At 39.0% G+C, this 22,433-nt stretch overlaps 1 protein-coding gene across 1 annotated transcript in view; it reads right to left on the bottom strand.

Moving 5' to 3' along the window:
* cadm1b (cell adhesion molecule 1b) overlaps nucleotides 1-22,433 on the bottom strand; it is a 282,457-nt gene that overhangs the window by 34,260 nt on the left and 225,764 nt on the right. Inside the window, exons 6-8 of the mRNA XM_016672599.1 lie at nucleotides 21,049-21,207; nucleotides 17,079-17,175; nucleotides 16,635-16,807 (exon numbers count right to left, since the gene is read on the bottom strand). Of these exons, the coding sequence (XP_016528085.1) occupies nucleotides 16,635-16,807; nucleotides 17,079-17,175; nucleotides 21,049-21,207 (429 nt within the window). The remainder of the gene's footprint in view (nucleotides 1-16,634; nucleotides 16,808-17,078; nucleotides 17,176-21,048; nucleotides 21,208-22,433) is intronic.

Here is a 22,433-nt window from a genome sequence, read left to right as displayed (position 1 = left end):
GCTTTTTGTCCGTTAAAATGTGAAGTTCAGGGTCTCTCTGAGCGGGAGAAGATGTCTGTCTAATCGTCAGTAATATAATAGCGCTGCATAAATCTTAAGATATGGCGACATGTAAAATCAGCAGCGCTTCACTTTCACAGACGGTGGGGACTTCGTCCAACTTTTAGCGTCACTTCGAAGGAAAGCTTAAAGAAAGGTAAGATCTGAGGACGTGATGCTAGCTGTAGCTGTACTGAGACACACATGTTGCATCTGCGAAAAAAAGTTGTCACTCATGCGCTGAATTATTGTGTGGAGGTGTTGACTGAGGTGTCGCATATATGGGACAACGCTGTGACCAAAGTCTGCATTGATATGACATTTAGGACAATGTGGATCTTTCAGATCAATCTGAGAAGCAATTTTGATAGGTAAAACTTAATTTTTTCGTGTCACGTAGTGCGGGGTGCTGGTCTTGACTTGGTCTTGGGTAGGTGATCTTTACTACAACTCTGCTACTGGCTCATCGGTTCCATGTCCTCCCCTGCCCACCTTCTTTCCATCCCCTTTCTGTTGGATTTCTTTCCAAATAAAAGCCACTAGTGGCAAAAAAAAGTGAAGTTCATGCTATGTTAGGACAGGAGATAAGATGTTTCCATCCCTGAAATTATGATGCATAGAATCACATATCTAAGTCTAAACTATGTTACAAAGAGTAAACATAATAAAAACATGCTTTATCTGTGGCATTGTTCTTTAAAATGGCACATTTCTAATGTAAATACGATCGGTTCATTTAATGATATTGTATTAGCAATTAGGTAATGCATTCAGCAAGTACTTTTACTTTTAATACTTAAGTATTTTTAAAAGCCAGTACTTTTTTACTTTTACTTAAGTACAAATGTTAATGTGGTAGTTTTACTTTTACTTGAGTACATTTTTGTCTGTGTATTTGTATTTTTACTTAAGTAAATTTTTTGAGCACTTTCTCCACCACTGCTTGTGGTGCTGTGAATGCTCGTTTTATTGTTACGTTTCTTTTAAATCCGTCATACCTGTAGAAGTTTCATTTTGTGTGTTTTATTTCTCAGAAGTCTACGGTAAATAAAAAAGAATAAAATAAGAAAAATCTAGTTATTTCCACGCAGTGTCCAGAAAGCGGTGTTGTTCTGCTTGTTGCCTAACAGCTTCGGTCAGCATCCAACGTTAGCCATGTGCTTTTTTAGGACATATCCCGTGCAGTTTTCTAAAGAGGTATTAAAATATTAAAAAGGTAGATTAGCTGTAGGGAACCACAAATGACTGAATCTAATAAGGTCATCCATCCAGACGTGCACGAATGTCAACAAATCTAATAATCGTAAGTAAACTATACACTCATCTAAATAGCTTAGAATCACTTTAAAAGGTTACGGAGTAATTCAATTCAAAAACTGAAACTCGTGAATTGAATCATATCTGCAACTGGTGATGTAATAGAAGCTTTTATAGCTGTAAATTTAAATGATTATGGCTTAAAGTTAAATATTTGAATATTATAAAGACCAATAGATTTTTTTTAGAATGTAAATGCTATCTATTGACCATAGAATGGCCTCTACAATCTTGGGACGTTGATCAGAAAATCTAGTGGATTTTCTAATCCACTAATCTAGTGGATTATTTTGCAACAATCTGATAGATTATTGGAAAAGGAAAAAGTGTGGTAGACATTGGTGTACAAGCAACAAGGATAACCAGAGAGAAGTTCCGATTCTTAGGGGTGGAGAGTGGGTGGTTAGACGTACGCATGGCAACATGTCTGGTCCAGCGTTTCCTGAACTGAAAGTATTTTGCCTCAGCTAAGGAGAAAAAAAGCCCAAGTTCTCCATTCAGATTAAAATAAATAATCTTCAGAAGTGGAGGAAGTGGTTCAAGTTTCCAGAGTCGGTGATGATTTGGGGGGCATATCATCTGCTGGTGGCCCACTGAGTTATTCACAAAATGCTGCATTCTAGTTTATTAATGGAAAGTTGAGTGGTAGAAAAAAAGTAGAATTTAGTTCTTTTACTATACAGTAGATGGACGCACTTTGCAGGAGGCCAACATTTCTTTATTAGGTACACCTGTCAATTCCAAGTGATCCACACAGTAACTGATTTTCCATTGACTATATAATTGCAGAATTTGACATCTCGATAATAAATTTCCTGAATGCAATACGGCAATTTCAGTAAAACTCAGATAATGTTTTAGTGCTAGAATGAGGTGGGTTTTGTTGGTCACATCGAAATTGGTTTAATTCGTAAAACTCCAACCGAAAAACTTTCTTCACGTCACACGAGTCACACAGTCAACAACCAGATGTTGCTACTGGTGCAATCCATGAAGAAAACGACGACAGGAAGTAGTTGGTGGCGCGGCATGTTTTTTTTTTTTTAATGACATCGTGTGAACCAACTTATTCATGTGTTGTTTTTAATTGCTTTTCTTATTCAAAGAACACATCGCAAGTGCAAAATTGTGTTTTTCTCAGCATTAGCAGAATATTGACAAAGTTTTGCGCACATTTGTAACGAAAACGAAGGTAGCATTCATGACAGAACCTTTGTTACGAAAATAAAGCTGATTTTATGGATACATTTTTTTAAAAAAAAAGGAGATGACAAATAAACTCTGGGGTTGCATTACAGTTCATTACGTTAGCTGTTAAATGTCACTTTTGAAAAACAACTAGTGACTAACGAGCAAAGACGTTTGGCACCGATTGAGGACATTGCTTCTTTCCCAACATTCACTGTTCTCTCTGCTCCTCACTGTACGAATCAGAGCCACTGCTAACCTCGCGCAAAAATAATCAGGAAGACAAAATGGAGGCCAATTCAGGTATACAACTATACTAAGGAGGACTGAAAGCCCGCCTCATCAAGGGGAATTATTTTGCCAGGCTGTGGTGCTGGGCGGGTAGGGGGGGAAGATAGCCCAGCCCCTTGCTGAGGGAGAACTGCAGCAAGGGAAATTGGCTGGCTGTTTCCATGCCTTTACTGTCTGCACTCCATCAAAAGACAGCAGTGGGGGACCACACACTCCCAAACTAATGATAAAACATCAAGGACAGCATAATGTTGCTGCCAGGGATGGAGTGTATAGCAGAGGTGGTGCTGATGGTGGTAGGGGGGTATCAGCGGCAGATTCTCCTCTGACAGTGTTTGAAGAGAGGGGTGGGCTAGATTTCCTTCCCTATGACCGAAGGCTGTGTGATAGCTGAAATGTCAGTGTGTGGAGGAGAGTTGGGTGGGGGAGTGGGGGGCGAAATTGGCCATTCAGGGATGAGGGTCTTCACAAAGCCCGGGATGGGATGTGGCACGTATAATATCCAGGCGAACACGAATTCTCCATGGGCAATTTCCAGGCTGGATGACTCGGGGCTCGGCTTTATGAGGGCTGAAATATGAGTGTGTTTTGGAGATGCCATATTTTCAGGGAGCATTTGTATCTGTGAACAATTTGATATGAGAAAATTTAACCATAAAGTGAAACAATGTTTGAGAAATTGTTTATCCACGCCTGCTTAAATCTGCCTGCCAACATGACAGCAGGGGGCAGAGAGGGGGGGAGATGTTTTGCTTGTTTTTGTTTTGTCTGCTTATTTCTTTTTGCTTAAAAGTTGCTTTTCCATAAGGGGTCTGCTAAACACGGAGAAAAGTCTGGAATTTCAAAGGACTCCAGTGATCCCTTTGCTTTTCTCCCTCTCTCTCTCTTTCTTTGTTTCTTTCTTTCTTTGTTGAAGCTTTCATCGTAAAGTCACATTAAAGTTTGTTTTTTGGGGGGATTGTCTGCAATAGACCAATGCGACGTTATGAAGTAAAAGAAAATTATGCTGAATTTTTAATTTTAACGAATGTTTTACAAATACAACCCTCCCTGAGTTAATAATCTTTGAATTAACTACCAGCTTTCCAGAGGCTGACACTTTCGCCCACTCGTCTTTTGACAGCTCAACGGACTGGATTGAAGTTATCCGTGAAAATCAACCTTTCAATATTTCTACAGCTTCTCATTTGAATTAGAGGCCTGTACTTTGACTGGGCAATCCTAACTCAACAATAATGCTTTGCTCTTATCTAACATGTACATTTCAGGTTGTCAATTTGTTGGACGGTTAAAATTCGTCCCTCATTTCAAGTCTTTTGTAGCTCCTTCAGTCTTCCCGTCACCTCTGGCAGGTTTCTCTGCGTCTGCTAAAGAAAAGCACCTGAACAGTATGATGCAGCCACAGTCATGTTTTACAGTGGGAATGTTTAGATGTCCAATGTTAGTTTTCTGAAATATTAGAGAGTTTTTTGCATATAGGTCAAAAGTTCAATTTCCATCTCATCTAACCAGAGTGTCTTTTTCTACATGTTTCATCTGTTTTGCTAACATAGCTTGTGGCAAACTGGAAATGGGGCTCCCTGTTATAATGGTTTACTTTGCTGCCACCTAAAGGTCCAATTTGTGCAGAGAATGACTAATAGTTGCCCTGCTGACAGGTTTTCATAAAAAAAACCTTCCTCAATCACTCTACTTCTTCTTCTTCTTCTTCCTCTGTGTTTATTGACATTGGCAAACAGTGAATTGGTGCACTACTGCCACCGACTAGCATGGAGTGTGCACCAGAACGTCACTCAAGGATTATAGTCTACAACTCCGTTTACTTGAGATAATAAAATATCATCTGATCATTTTTACTTTTTGAATCTAGTTTTACTTTAATTCTATTTCAATTTTGACTCAGTTGTTGTCCTTGTTCATTGTAATCTTGACTTTGCTTTATTTCTTTGGTCCATTGATTCTGTTTGCTCACCAATATTCTCCAAGAATCTGATACGTTCACAGAACAGCAACATTTATAGTAGATTACACACAAGTGAAGGTGATTTACTAACTAGATGACGGCACTTGATAAAAGCAAGTGGGCGCACTGGATTTTAATTCAGGGATTAGAGTAAAATGGGCAGAAGAAAACTTCAGCCCACCCTCTTCATATTCTTCTTTCTACTTATTTTCCTTAGTTCACTGTTGTCAACTTCCTGGTGTCTGTCACATAAAACTAATAAAATACATCGACATTTATGGCTGAAACGTGACAAAATGTGAAAAAGCTCATTTTCACATTTATGTCTCGCCCCAAACAAACACTGAACTCAAGAGGTGGTTTAACACAAACATTAAAAAAAAGAAAAGAAGCATCTTTGCGAGACAATGAAGTGAGACATATAGAATGATTGTTTTATTTTTTTTTATGAGTGAAGCGTTGACAGTGAATATGAAGTTCAATTCACAAGGACACGGTTTTCCAACAGGCCCTCATAAGACCAAGGAGACCTCTGAGTCCCGTCCGCTCATGTTATGTCAAACCGCCGACAAACCCCAAATTTCCAGCAGCTCGCGTGTCTTTGACTCTGCGTCCGTTGAGGATTTATAGGTCAAAAAGTCAATTGCAAGCTGAAGTGGGGTGGTAAAAGGATTGGCGGTATGTGTGGGTTATATATTGCCAGTCTGCTGCTGCTGCCCCAGAGAGAGAGAGAGAGAGAAAGGTTTTCGCTCTGGCCACTTCTCTCACAAACCGAACGCCAGCCGGGGGCCACAATTTAAAGGCCGTCTCAGACAGACCCTCGTGGAGAAACAGCGTGAGAAGCCTCTCTCTCCCGGAGCCCCTTTCGACCGGCCGCACACAATGCGGCGCTTTGCACAATGGGACTTGATTTGACGTGGATTTACATCAGCCTCCCACCTGTCCGGCCTGTCGCGCAGTTGAAAGGTCATTAGTTGTTATAAAACAGGACGAGCCTGAAGGAGCAGAACAGGTGGAAGGTGGCAGGAGGAGCGAAAATAAAACTGATGAGCGATTCAACAGATCCTGTGTGAGAGAGAGGAAGCTGAACAATTCTTTTTTTTTTTTTTTCTTTTTTTTTGATAGAAGTGGTATAGCTTTATTTGGAGCTTGTAATGAAAAATCATCTGCACTTTTTACAGCTCTCTTTTGTGTTTGCTATTTTCCCATGCTTAAACATTTAAGAATATCAAGAAAATTTTCCACATCAGATGACGACAACCTGACTGTACAAAATGCAGTTTAAAAAAAAAAAAAAATATCAGTTTTGCTTATACAGGAAAAAAATGCTTTAAATCAACCTGACTCTGCGGAAAAAGTAACTAACTGGATGGCAGGACGACGGCAACAATCGTCACTGAATGAAGAAATTGTTTTCCTTGAAAAATTCTTCAAATTAAGCCACACTGGCAGATTTTAAACAACCTTTTCAAGGTCATGCAAAAGCATCTTAATTGGAATCAAGCCCAGACTTTGACTAGGCCACTCACAAATATTTGTTTTTAAAGTCCTTCGCATGTGGACTAGCAGGTGCAGGTGTGTTATGAATCATTATCATGCTGTATAACCCAGGTGTTATAAAGCATAATGTCACGATTTGCGGACATTCTTCTTCCAGATTTTCTGGTCAAGAGAACATTTCATGATTCCATCCACAGCTGCGTTTCCATTACAAATGTGTGCAAAACTTTGTCAGTATTATGGTAATGTAGAAAAAAAAAGGTGTTTCCATTAAAGAAGAAATGCAATTAAAATGACGTGTGAATAAGTTTGTTCACGCATAAAAACATGAAGCCTCGTTAAAAAAAACATGTGCCGTCATCCTCCTTCTACTTCTTGTCTTCTTCGTCTTTTCAGTTGTAACACTTGATTGTTGATCATGTGACTTGTGTGATACAAAAAAGGAGTTTCCATTGTAGTTTTGCAAAATACACTTATCGTACATTGTGAGATTTTTCCAAATCAGCGTTTTTCCATTAACCAAGTCTTTTTTTTTTTTTTGCGGAATTACATGGTGAATGGAAACGCAGTTAGTGATGGCGAGTCATCCCGGTCCAGAAGCAGCTAACCATCACACGACCACAGGATGCACCATTTCCAGCACATTCTACTTTTGTCTAGACAGGAAATTTTCACAAACATTTTAGGGACCATCTCTCTCCTAGACGCCATTTTGACTAGTCTTGTTTTTGCTACATTGAACCAAAAACCTTACTTGAGACAAGATAACCCTCTGATATTCTTTCTTGTGATCTCCTAGTTGACTCATTGATTTGTTCTTGGAGTAACTTTAACACATGAGGCCCTTCTGGGAAGATTCTGCTGAATGTTTTCTTTGTTTGTGGATAAAGACTCATTGTGGTTCACTGGAATCCCAAAGTATTAGGAATGGCTTTGTAACAGTCTCCAGACTGATGGATGTCAACGACTTTGCTTCCCATCTGTTCCTGAATTTCTTTAGATTGGGAAATGACTTATTTTTTATTTTTTTAAACAGATCTTTTAATCTCCTTCATGTCAGACACAACAGAAAGTCTACCCAGGTTAAGCAGTGAAGTGTGCTGTGTGATATCAAATCATGCTTTCTTAAATAAATGACAGTGGTTATCTTAGCAAGATATCAAAATAAGTTTCATTTAAAATCTTTAACTGTGACATCAAAATGTCAAATCCCTAAGATGGCACAGTAAAGTGCACAAAACCCTAAAAATGAAAGCATGCTTGGTCTTCTTGTACTACACAGTTAAATCAAGACTGTGCTGAAACAAATTTGGTCTCTTTCAGAAACTATGTTAATTTAACCCCCTAAAACTCTCTAAATCCGAGACTGAGTAGTTATAAAAACCGGATTTTTCTTTTAGAAAAACTTTGCCGGCTTTGGAAGCTGTACACGGCTCAAACAGGAAGGGAGGAAAAAAACAAAACAAAAAACTGCACAAGGTTATAACGCTAAGACCAATCAATGTTACAGGAACACACTAATTAAGCTACTGTAGCAGGCATGATTAGTCTGGGACAACAAATTCTCACATGGACCACAACGCGATTTTCGTCTGGCATTAAATCCTCCAGAAAGAGGACTGGGAGTCGCGGCTGCAATTATATGCAGTTTTGAGCACCTTTTATCAATCTCCTGTGTCTCATTACAGAGAGCTGAGGTCAGAGAGCCTCTAAAGCTCACACACCAGAGAAAATCTGTTTAATGGAAATTGGTAAAATATGTGGATACAAAGTTACTAATTGAAGGGGTCATGGCCAAAGGCACAAACGCTGATAACGGAGACGCTCTGCATTTTCACGGCGCGAGCAGAGCACATTCGGTTCCCACTGCTTTTACTCATTCATGGGAGTATTACAGAGGTAATGGGGGGGAGAGCATGAATCAAATGATACATACATTAAACAACAGTAGACACGCGTTATACATGGTTTTTTTTTCAGCGCTCGCAGGCAGTTCTGTAAATCTGTCCGCGATATAAGGTGCTATTTTGGGGGTTCTGTGGGGATCTTTGCTCAGCTAATGGGAACGTGGTCCTGATAGCGCGATGATCGGCTGTGAGTGAGCTGTTTGGCAGCATATGTCGTCCTTTTGTTTGGAAGCGATCGTCGCGGGGTCCGCTGGGAACGAGCAGATGTCATCATCCGCCCGGCGGAGCAGCGGAATACCTGCGCAACGCCCAGCAGAGCCGTAGCCTCGCTCGCCAACGCAGTGCGAGCGCTCGGGCGGGTTGTACTAATTGGTTTCATTAGCTGCACCTTTTGAAAGTGTGAGCAAGTCATTCAGAATGGGGGGGGCTGCAGGTGTGTGATTCTAGTTGAAGTGCTTCAAGATGTTAGCGCAGTTTTCACCCTCTGAGTGTTCCCTTTTTTTTTTTTGCTCCCAACTTACAACTGCAAACTTTAATTTGTTGCAGCTGTTCTGTAGCACTCTCATTTAGCTGGAACTTTAAAATGGATGGAGCTCCAGGCCGGTGGAGTCTGCTGAGCTCACCATACCAGCTACTGTTCAGTCGTGAACAGCATCACGAGGAGCGCTGTTGTGACGACAGGTTGAAGGCGGAGCTTCTTAAAGAGACAGAAACCCGATGTCATGATGTCACATTGGTAAGTCAAGTTTCTTTTAAGTCATGTTTTATATATACAGCATTTTTATGACAACTGATGGTAACATAGTTTCTTTGTCATCCTACAAAAAGACTTTGTGCCTGAAATAAACCTAACACCGCCCCTTTAAGGCTCACCCTTTAGAAGGGTAAACAAGGAGGGCCACATAAAATTTCTATTAGAAGTATAAAAATCCCCGAGCATAATTTGAATTCATCTCATAATTATGAATTTTTTTGGAGTTGGTGTGTCATATAAATCATCCCCTGAATTAATTGCAACGTGCTGAAAAATGCGCTTTTTGTTAAAAACATCTGAAACAAACTTTTAGAAAACTACAAAACAGCCGAAACACCGAGTTCCTTTGAATCAAGACTAAAACCTGTGTAGAGACGCTTTTGAACATTGACCAACATATTTGATGTGTCTCCATGATGGCACTTGACAAAATGTAATGAAAGTTGTTGGTTTCTCAATTGGCGACTGTTTATGTTGTTTTTATGACTTTCTATTTTCATGATTTTACGACGTAAAACACTTTGAACTGCTGATGTAACACAAGTAACCAAGGGCTAAGCTGATATAAATATACTGATAATCACTCTCGTTCAAACAAAGTTTCTGTTTGGGATTTTTTTCTTTTCTTTTTCTTTTTTTTTTTTTTTGGAGGCACTGAAATGATTTCGGCAAGGGCAAACTTGAATCCCATAGCTGTTCCATGCCATTTATTCCCCAGAGATTTGGATTAGTGAGATCCCGCTGTGCTCCGCTGTGACATTTCCTAAAACCCCACGCGACTGCAAATTCATGCCGTCAGTAACACGCTTGCAAACCATTCAGCAGGCAATAACTTCACAAGTTTTTAAAAAGTCCCCAAACTCAAGTCACTGGCCTCTCCCACAAACCCTGGAAATTAAATATATATATTATCCTCAAATTCTCGACATTGACAGGATTTTCGATGTTTCTCTCCAAGACTTTTTCCTTCCAGTAAATTCCTATTAACAGTTTGCCTAACAGTTGCTGTTTTTTTTGTTTTTTTTTTGTTTTTTTTTTGCTTTTTTATTTGTTGATGTAAAACCCAATTACAAATGCATTTCTATTTTGCAAATGGACATTTTCAGCAACCTCCCTAAACACTGGCTTATGAGTCAGACAATAAAATGTTATACTGGTTGTTTTTGACGAAGAGATTACAGCTGTCAGCGAGAACTGATGAACACGCCGACTGAATAACAATTAAAGCTATTTCAGACACGGCACAAAAACCCCCGCTTTTGGACAACAACAACAACAACAACAAAATAAAAATCCTACAAAATGCTTGTTGTCAGCTTTTTGAGGACCATGTTAGTGTGGTGAGCAGTTCTGATCGAAACGTGCAAAAAGGTTATAGCTGTGGGGAATAATTTGAATCGTTACCCAGTTGAGAGACCCAATAAAAGTTTATTTTCCATGTGAAACGTCTCGCTTTTAAAGGAGTTTGCGGTGTGGTGCGTCACACAGAGTTCCCAAAACTTTTCGGGGGACAAACAGACGCCCTACATCACAGATCCTGTCCTACGTTTTAAAAGTAGTTAGAACACGTTCCAGACCAGGCCTTTTCCTGCCACCTCTTCCAAACCGCTGGTTGGCATGGAGACAGGGTCTAGTGAGCGTTACTGAGGCGTCCAATATGCCTCTCTTTGCCGCCGTTGTCTAACATTTTTAACGTACGTTGAATCACTTTGCAATTTAACGTCTCTTATTGCGCCATTTTCATTTAACATCACACGTCATTTTGTTTTTACTGGTCCTAGTTGTGTTTTTTGATAGTCGTGTTTTGATTTTTCTAACTGCTATGTATGAGTTACTTTTACTTTCTTTTAACAATTGTTCAGTGACAATAAAATCTTTCATTGCTGGTGCTTTATTCTTCCCTCACTAAGTGTGTCATCCAGCCTGGTTTGGAGCAGATCCTGTTGTTATCACTCTAAATGGTGGATTTTTCTACATTGAGATACATTTTTACACATCACTGCAGGATATTGGGCTGTTTTTCTATCAGTAAAAGGTTTAAAAAATCTTATTGTGACACAATATTTGCATAATGTTACAGCTTACATAAGTTTCAGGATTTAAATAAATAACAGAAAATGAGGGTGATACTGTTGATTAAAAATTTAACATTAAGTAAAAGACGCATCTTTGTCTCTATTGACCTTAAGGATGGTTTGTTCAAAGCGCGGCCCGGGGGCCATTTGTGGCCCTGGCAGTGACTTTGTGCGGCCTCCGTACAAAATTCAAGAATTCAGTGCTTTGAATGATTTCAGATTTGATCCGTCCAGCACAGACGGCTGAAGCAGACGCAAATTTTTCATTTTTAAATAGGCTACGTAACATAATTTTACCACAATGGGAAACGTTACTGTCTTTCATAACCAAGCTCTTATAATAAGTAGAACCACGTATGTCCATAGATTGTAACTGAAAAGCCGACATTTCTACACCTGAATCGACTTTTACTTCATTTCTTAAACTTGGCTAAATACAGAAATTGTTTCGACAGAAAGTGACGCATAACAGAATAAATTTGTTTCAAAAGAATTTGAAAACTAGACAAACACTGTTTAATAAAAAACAAAATTAGAGAGTCCCTTCTAGGTTTTTAATCTACAGTGAACGGCATTCCTTTTCCACAAAAAACAACAATAAATGTTATTGACTTGATTTTATTTATTTACTGTAGTTTATATGTTTTGGCCTTAATGTACTTTTGACTCATCTATTTTAGCCATGTGATACAAAGTTTGGACACCACAGCTTTCAGGTCTAGTGTTAGTTTATAGCAAGGTGCCATTTTCCCAAAAAGCTCATATTTCTGTTAGGCCCAGAAATAATCTTTAATATACTTTCTAAAATATAAAATGTAACAGATTCAATTAAAAGAATAACTTCTTTTCAAATGAGGCCACTACCGCTAAATTTAGATGGACGTTTGATATATTGAAGCTAAAAACATTCTGGTCTAAAATCTAATATGTTAATTTTGTGAAAGAAATTTTTCATATTAATTTTTCATAGCATGGTTTTGCTAAAAATCAGCAAATTAGTTGTAATTCTAACGTGCCTTTTAAAGATAATTGAATTTGTCTCCCACCATGGCTTCTAAATAAAAGGAGGTAAAAGTGAAAATCAGTTTTATCACTTTTACTTGAGTTCAAAATCTTTCCCAACTTTTTTCTTTTTTCTTCTCTTTCTTTTTTTTTTTTGAGTCTAAACATCAGATAAATTTTCATTGCCGGTACCAGGTACTGTCACTGGCACAGAACGGTTTTGGCACATTGGCAGAAACTTGGGAGAAAAATGCAAAACAGCACGACGCTCCACGGAGAGAAAAAAACTAAACTCGCCAACAACGGGCTGCAGCTGCTGGAAATTTTTTATTTATTTTTCCCCCCACTGATCACCATACACCGCTGCCAGCCCCAAAAAACAGGAAATTAAGGTCCAAGAAAAGAGTGTGTGTCACGTCTCATTTCTTTTCTTTTTTATATTTTTATTTTTGTGATTTTAAAAACTTCAGATAATCACCTCCTGTTGTTCGCTCCCCTCTGGGAATTCAAGTGCAAAGGTTCTTGGCGGCTGTCGAAAAACTTTTTGTTGCCATCGGAGGAAAATCAAACGTTGCTCGTGCAAAAATTGATCAAGTAAATCCTCCGAAGATCACAGTAATTGTTCCAGTGATTAATTGGTTGTGTTTTAAATGGGCTTTGTAGTTATGTGCTGAAAAACAACAACAAAAAAAAGAATAATAATTAAAAAAAACATTAACATGCACACAGCTGTGAAAATGATGACAGTCATGTTAGGATAAAAGAGAAAGAGGCCTAAATGAAGAGAGGTGAGCCAATTGTCAGCTCATTGAAATTCATGCCTCTGGAGAGACGGCCTCTGTGTTGCCCTTTAAAAGTTATCTGTGGAACAAAAACTAAGTCAACAAAAAATAAAATACGTCATTTATGAAAGCAGTTGAATCCGTGGTCATTATTAGGACTCAGAGTGATTCGTGTTTATTACAGCTAATGTTGATGATTGTTCAGCTTCAGAAAATGTGAATATTATTTGAGACCATTCACAGTAGTTATGAGAAGAAGGGTTATGTTACTTAACCAAACGGTAGACTCCTAGCATCGCTAAAAAAAGTAAAGTACATTAATGGAAAGCTTAGTGGAAGGAAAAGGTGTGGTAGAAAAAGGGGCACAGAAACATGCACAATCACAGTTTTGATAGAACTGTGAGGAAATCAGGAAAAAAAAAAATCTGAGAAACTGAAAATGTATATAGGAATGCCCAGACTAGGGCAGTAAAGTGACTGCAGCTGTGAAAGCCACCACTCACAGTTACAGGAAATAGACTATGACTCTTGCATTTCTTGCACTCCTGAATCAGAGACGTCAGGGAAAAAATAAAAAAAATAAACGTGTTGGTCCGTGCCCTAAAGTCTTCTGTCCAGATGGCAGAGAGAAGACATTTTAATTTCATTTGGAAACCGAGGTTCCCCATCCTGGAGTAAGAGTGTACAAACCACAGAGTGCAAGTTGAGTCATGAACTGGGGGAGTAATGTTTTTATAATCTGCTGTTATAGATCCACTGATCTATCAAATCCAAAGCCAGGGCTGGTTTTTTTCCACCACAAATTTTACTTTTTTTATTTTCACATAAACAAGCGAACAGTGGCTCAGACAAAAAACTGTTCTGCCAGTTAGACAGGAAGTAATTCATAAAGGGTTATACGAAGCAGTGAAATAAATAAATAAATAAATAAATAAATGTAACAGTAATTGCAGTTGGGGTTAGCAGCTAGGGCATCAGTCTACATTAGCCGTCTCTAGATGAGGAAGGAATGGCTTCCAAGCACTTTGAAAAGTCCTTGAATATTTTTTATTTCGGGATCTTTCCATCTGTATTAATGACATCATGTCCACGATCCACATCTGAAAGGAGGAGGCAGCAGAGGATTTCCATTCCTTTAAGATCCGTCTTCTGGCAGTAACCATTCCCAAAGCCAAATGTCTCAGCATTAAAACTGCAGCATGTTACTTTTATGAAGAATATGTTTTTACATACTTGTTAAAACTGCTATTATGTTGACAGCACAATGTGAAGCAGAAGAGATCGACTTCCTCCACCTCCTCTCTGAGCTACTATTGTTGTGTGAGGAAGTGTACCGCTCCTGACCAAAACCAACCAATCAGAGCCAGGAGGCGGGTCTCAGCGCTGTCAATCAATCATGTGTACTCTCTGCTGAATGTGATGGTGGAAAAATAACTTATCGTTACAAGAAAACCGTTTATCTGCCGTCATTGGTGGCTATGCTAACTAGCCTATTTGTTCACTATAGTCTACGCTAGCTAAAAGCTTAGCAGAGAGCAAGAGGGGCAGGGGAAGGGAGGATGAGCAGCGCCACAAGAGATTGTGATTGACAGAGCTAAGACCCGCCTCCTATTGGCTGTTTCTTGTTAGCACTGGGAGAAGATGGAAGAGCTTGGTTTTTTCACAGATTATCTGTCTCCTACAAAACTGTCACAACATGCTGACAGTTTCACCAAATGTGTAAAAAAAACTTTAATAATAATCATATATACATACTGCAGTTTTAGCACAGAAGGGTCCTGGATCAGGCTCAAATGGCCTTTTATAAGCCTTAGCACACCAGTGGAGCCACATGCTGATCACGTCCATGCCATGCTGCACTAACGCAGTCATTCTTGCAAAAAAGAGTCTTGTACTGAGTGCATTAACTGTGCAGCACATGAGCATACTTTTAAAACATAAAAATTCATATTTTATTGGCCTGATGTAATATTCTACCACACATGACTGTGCACCTGTATGGGTTAATGAAATAACAAGAATCTGCACAACATTTTAATTAAAAGTTTGAAAAAAAGTCAATTGCCAAAAAGCATTGGTTCTGTCGGCAGGGAAAAATATTTTCCTGATTAAAAGCAACGCATAGGAATAGCAACAACGTGTCCATTTTCTGAGCAAAATGGGAAAAAAAAGAAAGAAAAAAAAAGACCAAACTGCCCCAAAGGAAAATCAAAAATAAATGAATAAATATAAATAAATAAAATTATAACAATCCAAATGGTAATAAACAAACCATTACATGTGCACAGTCATATTAATTATTATAAAGCTCCAGAGGGAAGCGTGTGAACTCTGATTAATTGCCTGGAGTCGTGCGGGGCGGTGTTTGTGGGGCCTGAAAAGTTTCAGACTGAGGTGGTGCTTGGAAGGCGGCGAACAGGCACTTTCCATATTTCCGTATAAATTTGACCTGTCCACGTCTCACGTTCCCTCTGGCTCTGCTAACTGCAGAGCATATGGCACGACATGCTGTTTGGTGCAGCAGTTCCACTTGGTTTATTTGCTGCCCTTCTGTTGACGTCAAAAAAAGAAACACACATTCGGGTTTTTTTCTCCTTTTTTTTTTTTTTTAAAGATTCAAAAAAAAAGCTGGTTTTCTCCAACCCACCCCGGGCAAAAAAAAAAAAAAAAAAAAATCCATTATCTTACTTCCTGCTCTGCATACTTCAATTTACAGAGCAGAAAGTAGCTGATATGTATTGCCGTATCAAGGATAATTTTTGCACCTTTAGTCCAAAAGTTAAATTCATGACAGTACTGTAAGAAAACCTTTTGGAGTCTGCTAAAAGACTGTGGAAAAAAAATTCACACTGATTAAATATCCAGGCAGAATAGTTTTGATCAAAACATATATTTGCATTAGAATGGCCTAGTTAAAGCCAAGACTAGAATTGTCTTGACTTTAAGAGCAAAATCGATGCACATAGATGCCCTTTGTGTAATATTTCAGAGTTTTACATTGCTTTAAAGATGTAATCATTTACCGACTCGACCGGACGTTGCTAGGTAACCAAAGAGTGAGTGGGTTAGCTGACGTCACTAGCCCTGACAGGTTGAGCAGCTAATTTCCTCTGCCTACATCTCCCAGAATGCTGTGCAGAGTTCTAGATCAGAGTTTGGTGAATGTTGAATAATCTATCAGGTGTTTTATCTGTTGATCACTTGCCTATTGCGATACATATGTTTATTGATTTACCATCCGACCTTGCATTAAAATTGTCTTTATCTATCAAATGACACTTCATGACAACAGTCAAACATTTACAGGTGTTACATTGATGACACTGTCATGTCAGTCCTATATGCACACCCAGCTCAAATAAAGTGCTGCCGTTTATGAAAAACTGATCAATAATTATCGATATTGACTGATACAAAAGGTTTATATCGTGATACGTTTTTCCAGCCTGTATCGTCCAGCCCTACACTTGAGGTATGTGTAAATGAGTTGCTATGTTAAATAAAAATCTCATTAAAATGCAAACAAGCGGTCGTCACTTGTTACAGCATAAAACAAAAGAACGTTTATGAACACCTCTTCGATTTTGAAAAGGTTTGTGTTCTGCGAGTTTATTTTCATCTTTCCACCGTTTTACTTTTTAAAGAAAACAAATGAAAGTTTGATGCATGGAGTCTGCTGTTACAAATGCCTGTCGTTTGGTGATCATTTCCAGAACAACAAAGCCATGCAGGCTCGGTACTGATGTGAGCAACGTTACAGAGCATCCCACACCTGAGGAAGCCAACGATCCGGCGCGATCGTGAGCCGTAACGTACCGTACACGTAGAGAACGTAGTCGTCGTAGGCCTCCCCGACGGCGTTCGACGCCACGCAGCGATAGGTGCCGTTGTACGACTTGTTCAGGTTCTCGATGTAGAGATCGGAGCCGGTGACCACGGCGTGTGGCGGCACGTCTTCGTCCACCCTGAGCCAGTTGATCTGATGGGGGCTTGAAAGCACAAATGCCACACGCATCACTCAGACGCTGTCTATCCCATGCTAGAAATCCGAAATAAAGGTCAGATCTGAAATCGACGGCGGAGGGCGGGGTGCCTAATGGTGTACGGCATGCTAACAACTGGTTTAATGGTACAATGAAATGGAAAGGTTAAGAGGATGTTTGGAGAGGGATGGCACCGCCGAGTAAACAGCAATCTCCAGTGCTTAAGTTCATCCGTGTGTGTGTGTGTGTGTGTGTGTGTGAGTGTGAAACAACTCACTGTGGTTTCCCCTCAGCGATACATGTCAAATCAAGATTGTCGCCCTCTCTTGTTAACCCATCAGGATATGTCACCACGATCTTCACCTCAGGTTTATCTGGAAAAAAACAAACAAAAAATAAACAGCAAATAACATCTAAAAATGAAGCAAAAAGTAACGGATTTTTATTTTCTCCTCACCTCCAAGTAAAATACGATTTATCTCTAGAGTGAACTCTGGAGTGAAATTCACACCAAAACGAAAAAAAAAAACGAGTGAAACGCAGACGATGATAAAATGATTGTTCTATGTTCTCATTACACATCCAGTCAGTTTGCCCTACCTTACAGCAAAATGTGTCTGTGTGTGTGTGTTTTTTTTTTCCCTGACTCTCTTATCTCTGGACGCAAAAGATTACCAAAATGTCAAGCGGTTACAGTCAACCTTTCTCTTTTTCCTTAAAAGGTCAAACAAAACAGTTATCTACCTTAAAAAAATAATAATAATATTCGACAGAGACTACAAAAGACTAGCCTAACCTTTCTTTGATGCTTAACAGTGGTAGGCAGCTTGTATTACCTCTTTAATCAATGCGTCAGACAATAAAAAAAATAAAAATAAAAAAACGTAAAAATTATCGGAAAAGCAATTTTGCTTTTACCTGAAATTAATGTATGCTATTAGACAAGGCAGCAGCTTACATAAAAACTGAATTTTAATTATATTCCAAAGATTTAATTAAAGCTATGATTTAATGGTAAGAGCATATGCTGAGCTTTTAAGGGCACATTATGGGTATTAAGGAGGAACTGCACTTTATGCTTAAATTTAGACATTACAATGGAGCTCAGCTTTTTACACTAGGGACAGGCAAGATTATGAAAAAAAAAACTTGTCACAACAATTTGTGGTACTTCCTGTGATTACTGGAGGTAATCACACAAAAAAAACTTTAAAACAATGAGGTTTTTACAAATACATCTGTGAGAAAAAAATCTTGAGGCATCTTCAATTCATACATGAAGTGATGAACAGCAATAACATTATCCAATAAAGTCATATTTCTAATATTTATTGATAACCTCTGGAATGTCACAGTAGAAGTGGTAACGCCAATCAAACCTTCAGATTTTGGAGTTTAACAGCATCACCAGTTTGTTGTCATGACGATGAACCACAAATTATCCAATTATTGCATATCTTTAATGTGCATCAACCACAAATTAAAATGTCTACCTATCCTTTCAAGGTAAGGAGCATGTCTTATTTGATTTGTTGAAAAGTTCTTCCAACACATTTGTGAGGTCAGACACTAATGTTGGACGAGAAGGTCAAGTTGATCCACACCAATCTTGCTGATAAATGTCCTTGAATGCTCAATAAAATCTCACTTCCTGAACCGCTCTATGCAGGTCTGTAGTCTGTTACAAAAAGCCGATTACCTCTCTGCTCTTTGTGACTGAAGATGCCCTGACCCAACTGTGTGACCTGGTGTGGCTCACCACTTCGTTGCCGTCATCCCCAATTGCTTCCACTTTGCTAAAGCAGCAACAACAGTCGAGCAACCGTGGAATATTTTGTGGCCAGAAGATTTCCACCCTGGATTAACTGCCCAGGATGCATCTCATCATGGTGGTATGCCGGAATGTCCTCAGTTAACCTTTTCTAGGAGCTACATTTTACATTTAATGTGGCTAGGGAAATGTTTGAAACAGCTGAATTCAAAGATTTGGAGGGATGACCAAGTACTTTTGGAAAAATAGTGTGCGTCAAATATGTTTCAAGTACACAACGTGACACATCAAAGATTTCAATAAATAAAAATGAATTTGAGCTGGAGATAGGCACCAGCACCCCTCCCGACCCCACTGAGGGACAAGGGTGTTCAGAAAATGGATGGATGGATGGAAAATGAATTTGTTCCGAATTTGTCCAATCTAACAGAACTGTTATTTATGTTTGGAACAAGTTTTGAACTCATTATTTGGGTGTTGGGCTCTTGTCATTTAATGAATCCACTGTCTACATATTGAAAATGCTTTATTTTTTTCTATGCATTACCTAAATCGTTAAAAAACATGGGTTCTTTTTCATATTGTCGACGAGTCGCCAAACAAAGTACTTAGTCGATCTCTGTAGTTTTTGTTTTTTCTTCCTCAGACTGAGCATTAAGACTTCAGATAATTTTATTTACCAGAACCATAATGCAGAGGGCGACCATTCAGTCTGTGAAAAACCTTCTGCATGCAAGCTGACACAAGTTGGACCAATTCTGCCTTTTTGCAAAGTGTTACGCAACGCATTTGATTGGTCTGCGGTGAAAAGATTAGTCCGTAATTAACATGTTAAAGATTTGCATACATTAACGGAGTCGCAGCTTCAGTCTATCACGTTTTGGTGAGAGTAATCTAGAGAGTTACTGTTTTGGCCTAAAAATAGAAAAGCTGTTTCCTGCTTGTGTGTCAAAGACAAAAATGATTATAAATCATAATTATTCTGTGCAGTTTTGCTTAAAAGTTTACATACAGTGCACAGAAAGTCTTGAATTTATAGTTGATTTTCACCAAACATAGAGAATAATATCATACACCGACAAAGAAAGGTACACTTCAAAGCAAATTTAGAATTCCTCAATAATTCTGAATTCTTGGCAGAAATTACAGAATAAACTTAAAATATTACGTTTTCTGGTACAGACTCTGTTTTTCAACATAGTTAACAAAATTGTAGAGAGGTTGAGGTCATTGTTTATGGAGGACGAATCAATACGCTTAACGTAAGACTGTTCAGTCCGTTCAAAATCAATTATTACATGTATTTGGGATCATCCTACCTGAAACGTCTCTCCTCAAAATGTTTGACGATGCAAAACAAACCAGCTAAGTCTGTGAATTCTGTGACGAAGAATAATAAATTACCCAAAATGATGTAATAAAACCTCAATAATCAAGCACAAAGGCTGACCTACTGGGTAGACTGTAACAAAACACACACACCAAATACAGAAATAAAAAAGAACTAGGCGCACACAAGAACGTCTAAGAAGTTTATGGCAGAGATGTAAGAGTGGATTTTCAAAGTAGAATTAAAAACTGCTTTTGAAAGCTAATTAGGTCAGAAAAACATCATCCAGTAAGACGAAAACAAAACTGTGACAAGTACGGAGCCTTGTGGTACACCTGAGAGGAGACCAACCATCTGAGGACTTTAAACCAAACATTGCATGTATATACATGTAGATAGATTGTAGATGTATACTTTATTTTCTCTAGAAGGGGAATTTGTCTTGGACATCTTTCCCCTTATGGAGACAATAAAGTATACATCTGTCATATTTATATATTTGAACATATTTAAATAAAAGAAAGTCAGTATTAAATGCAAACTTGGCAACCCAGTTTATGTTTTTGTACAAATCAATTAAAGTAGTGTGCTGTCTGTTCATTAACCTGGAGAAAATATGTCTGAATTAATAAATATTAAGTCTACACTGTAAAAAAAAAAATGTCTGTAATTTATGGTAAAATGCCAAAATTTTGCCGTATAAATATGGTAAAATCTGTATTTATACGGTAAAATTCTGGCAAACACAGCTGCCGGTATTTTACCGTAGATTAGAGATTTTTTTTTTTCTTTTTTTTTTACAGTGTCTGTTGAGTGTAGAATCAGTAAGGACAAAGGTTAAATTAACTATCTGAACACACAGCAAAATGCCAAGATATTTTTGGCACAAAATGATTCTATCTCAAATATCTCTGTGCTGCCTTTGTCGCTTTAGTTGTTAAACCTTTCTTTTATTTCACAGTTTCCATTTTCCGATACTTCTAGATTAAACCTTTAAAGCACAGAAACACCCAGGACTTTCTCCACTACTGAAGGCCAGCCCTCCAGAGTCCAAGCATAGCACCCTTTGGTTCTGGCCCTTTAAAAAGAAAAAAACGAAGAAGAAGAAGAAGAAAAAAAAAAAACATGCATTTCTGGGTCACTTACAGAGCACTTCCAAGTGTCTTTGAGCCAGAAGGTCCTTTACAGCTGGATGGTCAACGATGCAGTCCACCGGCACTCCATCATCCTCCTTGGTGACAGAAAACCTCACCCGACTGGTGACAGTAAACATCCTGTCATACGTCTCCTCGACTGTTGTTTCAGCTGGAAAAAGCCGCCGCACACAGAAGAGGAAATAAAAGTTACTGGCCGAAAAAAAAAAAAAGTTCAAAATCAAATCTCCAATCCCCCCAGCAGCAGCAGCTGGTAATGGGCAAATAGTCATAGCTATTAAGAGCATATTACCTGTCAGAGTGAAGTACTTTAAGATGGCATTTACATTTAATTTATGATTCGGTGATGCGGTAGCCCGAACGAGACTTCAGAGGATTCAGACGAGCCCCGAGGCCTTCGATTCTGACGCAGGAGCGGCCGGGTCATATCGGGTCCGATAATGAACGCTGGAGGCTGCAGCATTGCTGGGGCTAACCCCGCAGTAATCTGCTGCCCACTAGGCCCGAGGCTGTCAGAGGGGCATTCATTTAGAGAGCATTACAATGCCAGAGGGGCATCGCATTAGCCGCGGTGCTGAGTGTGATGGTTTACCCGCACTTAATGAAGTGAGGAAATAATTACAGCCCGACGTTGACCCTGCAGCACACTTCCATTTCAGCCTCGTCACAGGGGAGAGCCCGGCCGGGACCTACGGAGGGCAGGAGAGGAAAAAAAAAAAAAAAACGTCTTCTTCCACAGCCGATGACCGCCAACACACACATATGTGGCCCCCTTTGACGGATATGAACCCTGCGTAACATACACCCGGCCCCGTGAAGGAACCTGCCCGGCATAAAATTTAAAGCGCCGGGATCAGCGAGAGGCCACCGCGCTCGTAGGCATTAAATTTGACGACTCTGCCGACTGCAGGCGAGAGAACGCGCCGTTTGGAAGGCACACTTGGTGGAGTAATAACTGTAAACAAATCTCTTATGTTTCCAAAAAATTCATTTTTTTTTTCCCAAAATGAAGAAAGACATTACAGAAGCACGGAGCACATACTCTACCGCAGTCATAAAGTGTTCGTGTTATTTCATGTTTTATTGCTCTGGTTGTTAAACGTAGCAGTCTGAATGGGAGCATTACTTAAGAAAACTACTTTGACCAGGATGCAATCAGCACAGCTAATAACGCTGAGTGAGAACACACACAGAACGCTCCTGTACACAGAACGCTGCTGTTTTAAAGCACCGTCTCACACTTTATCACCCATTTTTCACATCTTGTCAGTTTTTTTTTTAAATTATTTTATAGCGAATGAATCTGATACGACAGCAGAAAGTAACTACTGATTATTACATTCAAGTTTTAATGCACATCCCTGTCAGACAGGAGCA

The sequence above is a fragment of the Poecilia formosa genome, unplaced genomic scaffold (assembly GCF_000485575.1).
Source record: "Poecilia formosa unplaced genomic scaffold, Poecilia_formosa-5.1.2 Scaffold63, whole genome shotgun sequence".
Lineage (NCBI taxonomy): Eukaryota > Metazoa > Chordata > Actinopteri > Cyprinodontiformes > Poeciliidae > Poecilia > Poecilia formosa.
This window is presented reverse-complemented; position numbering and strand designations above follow the sequence as displayed.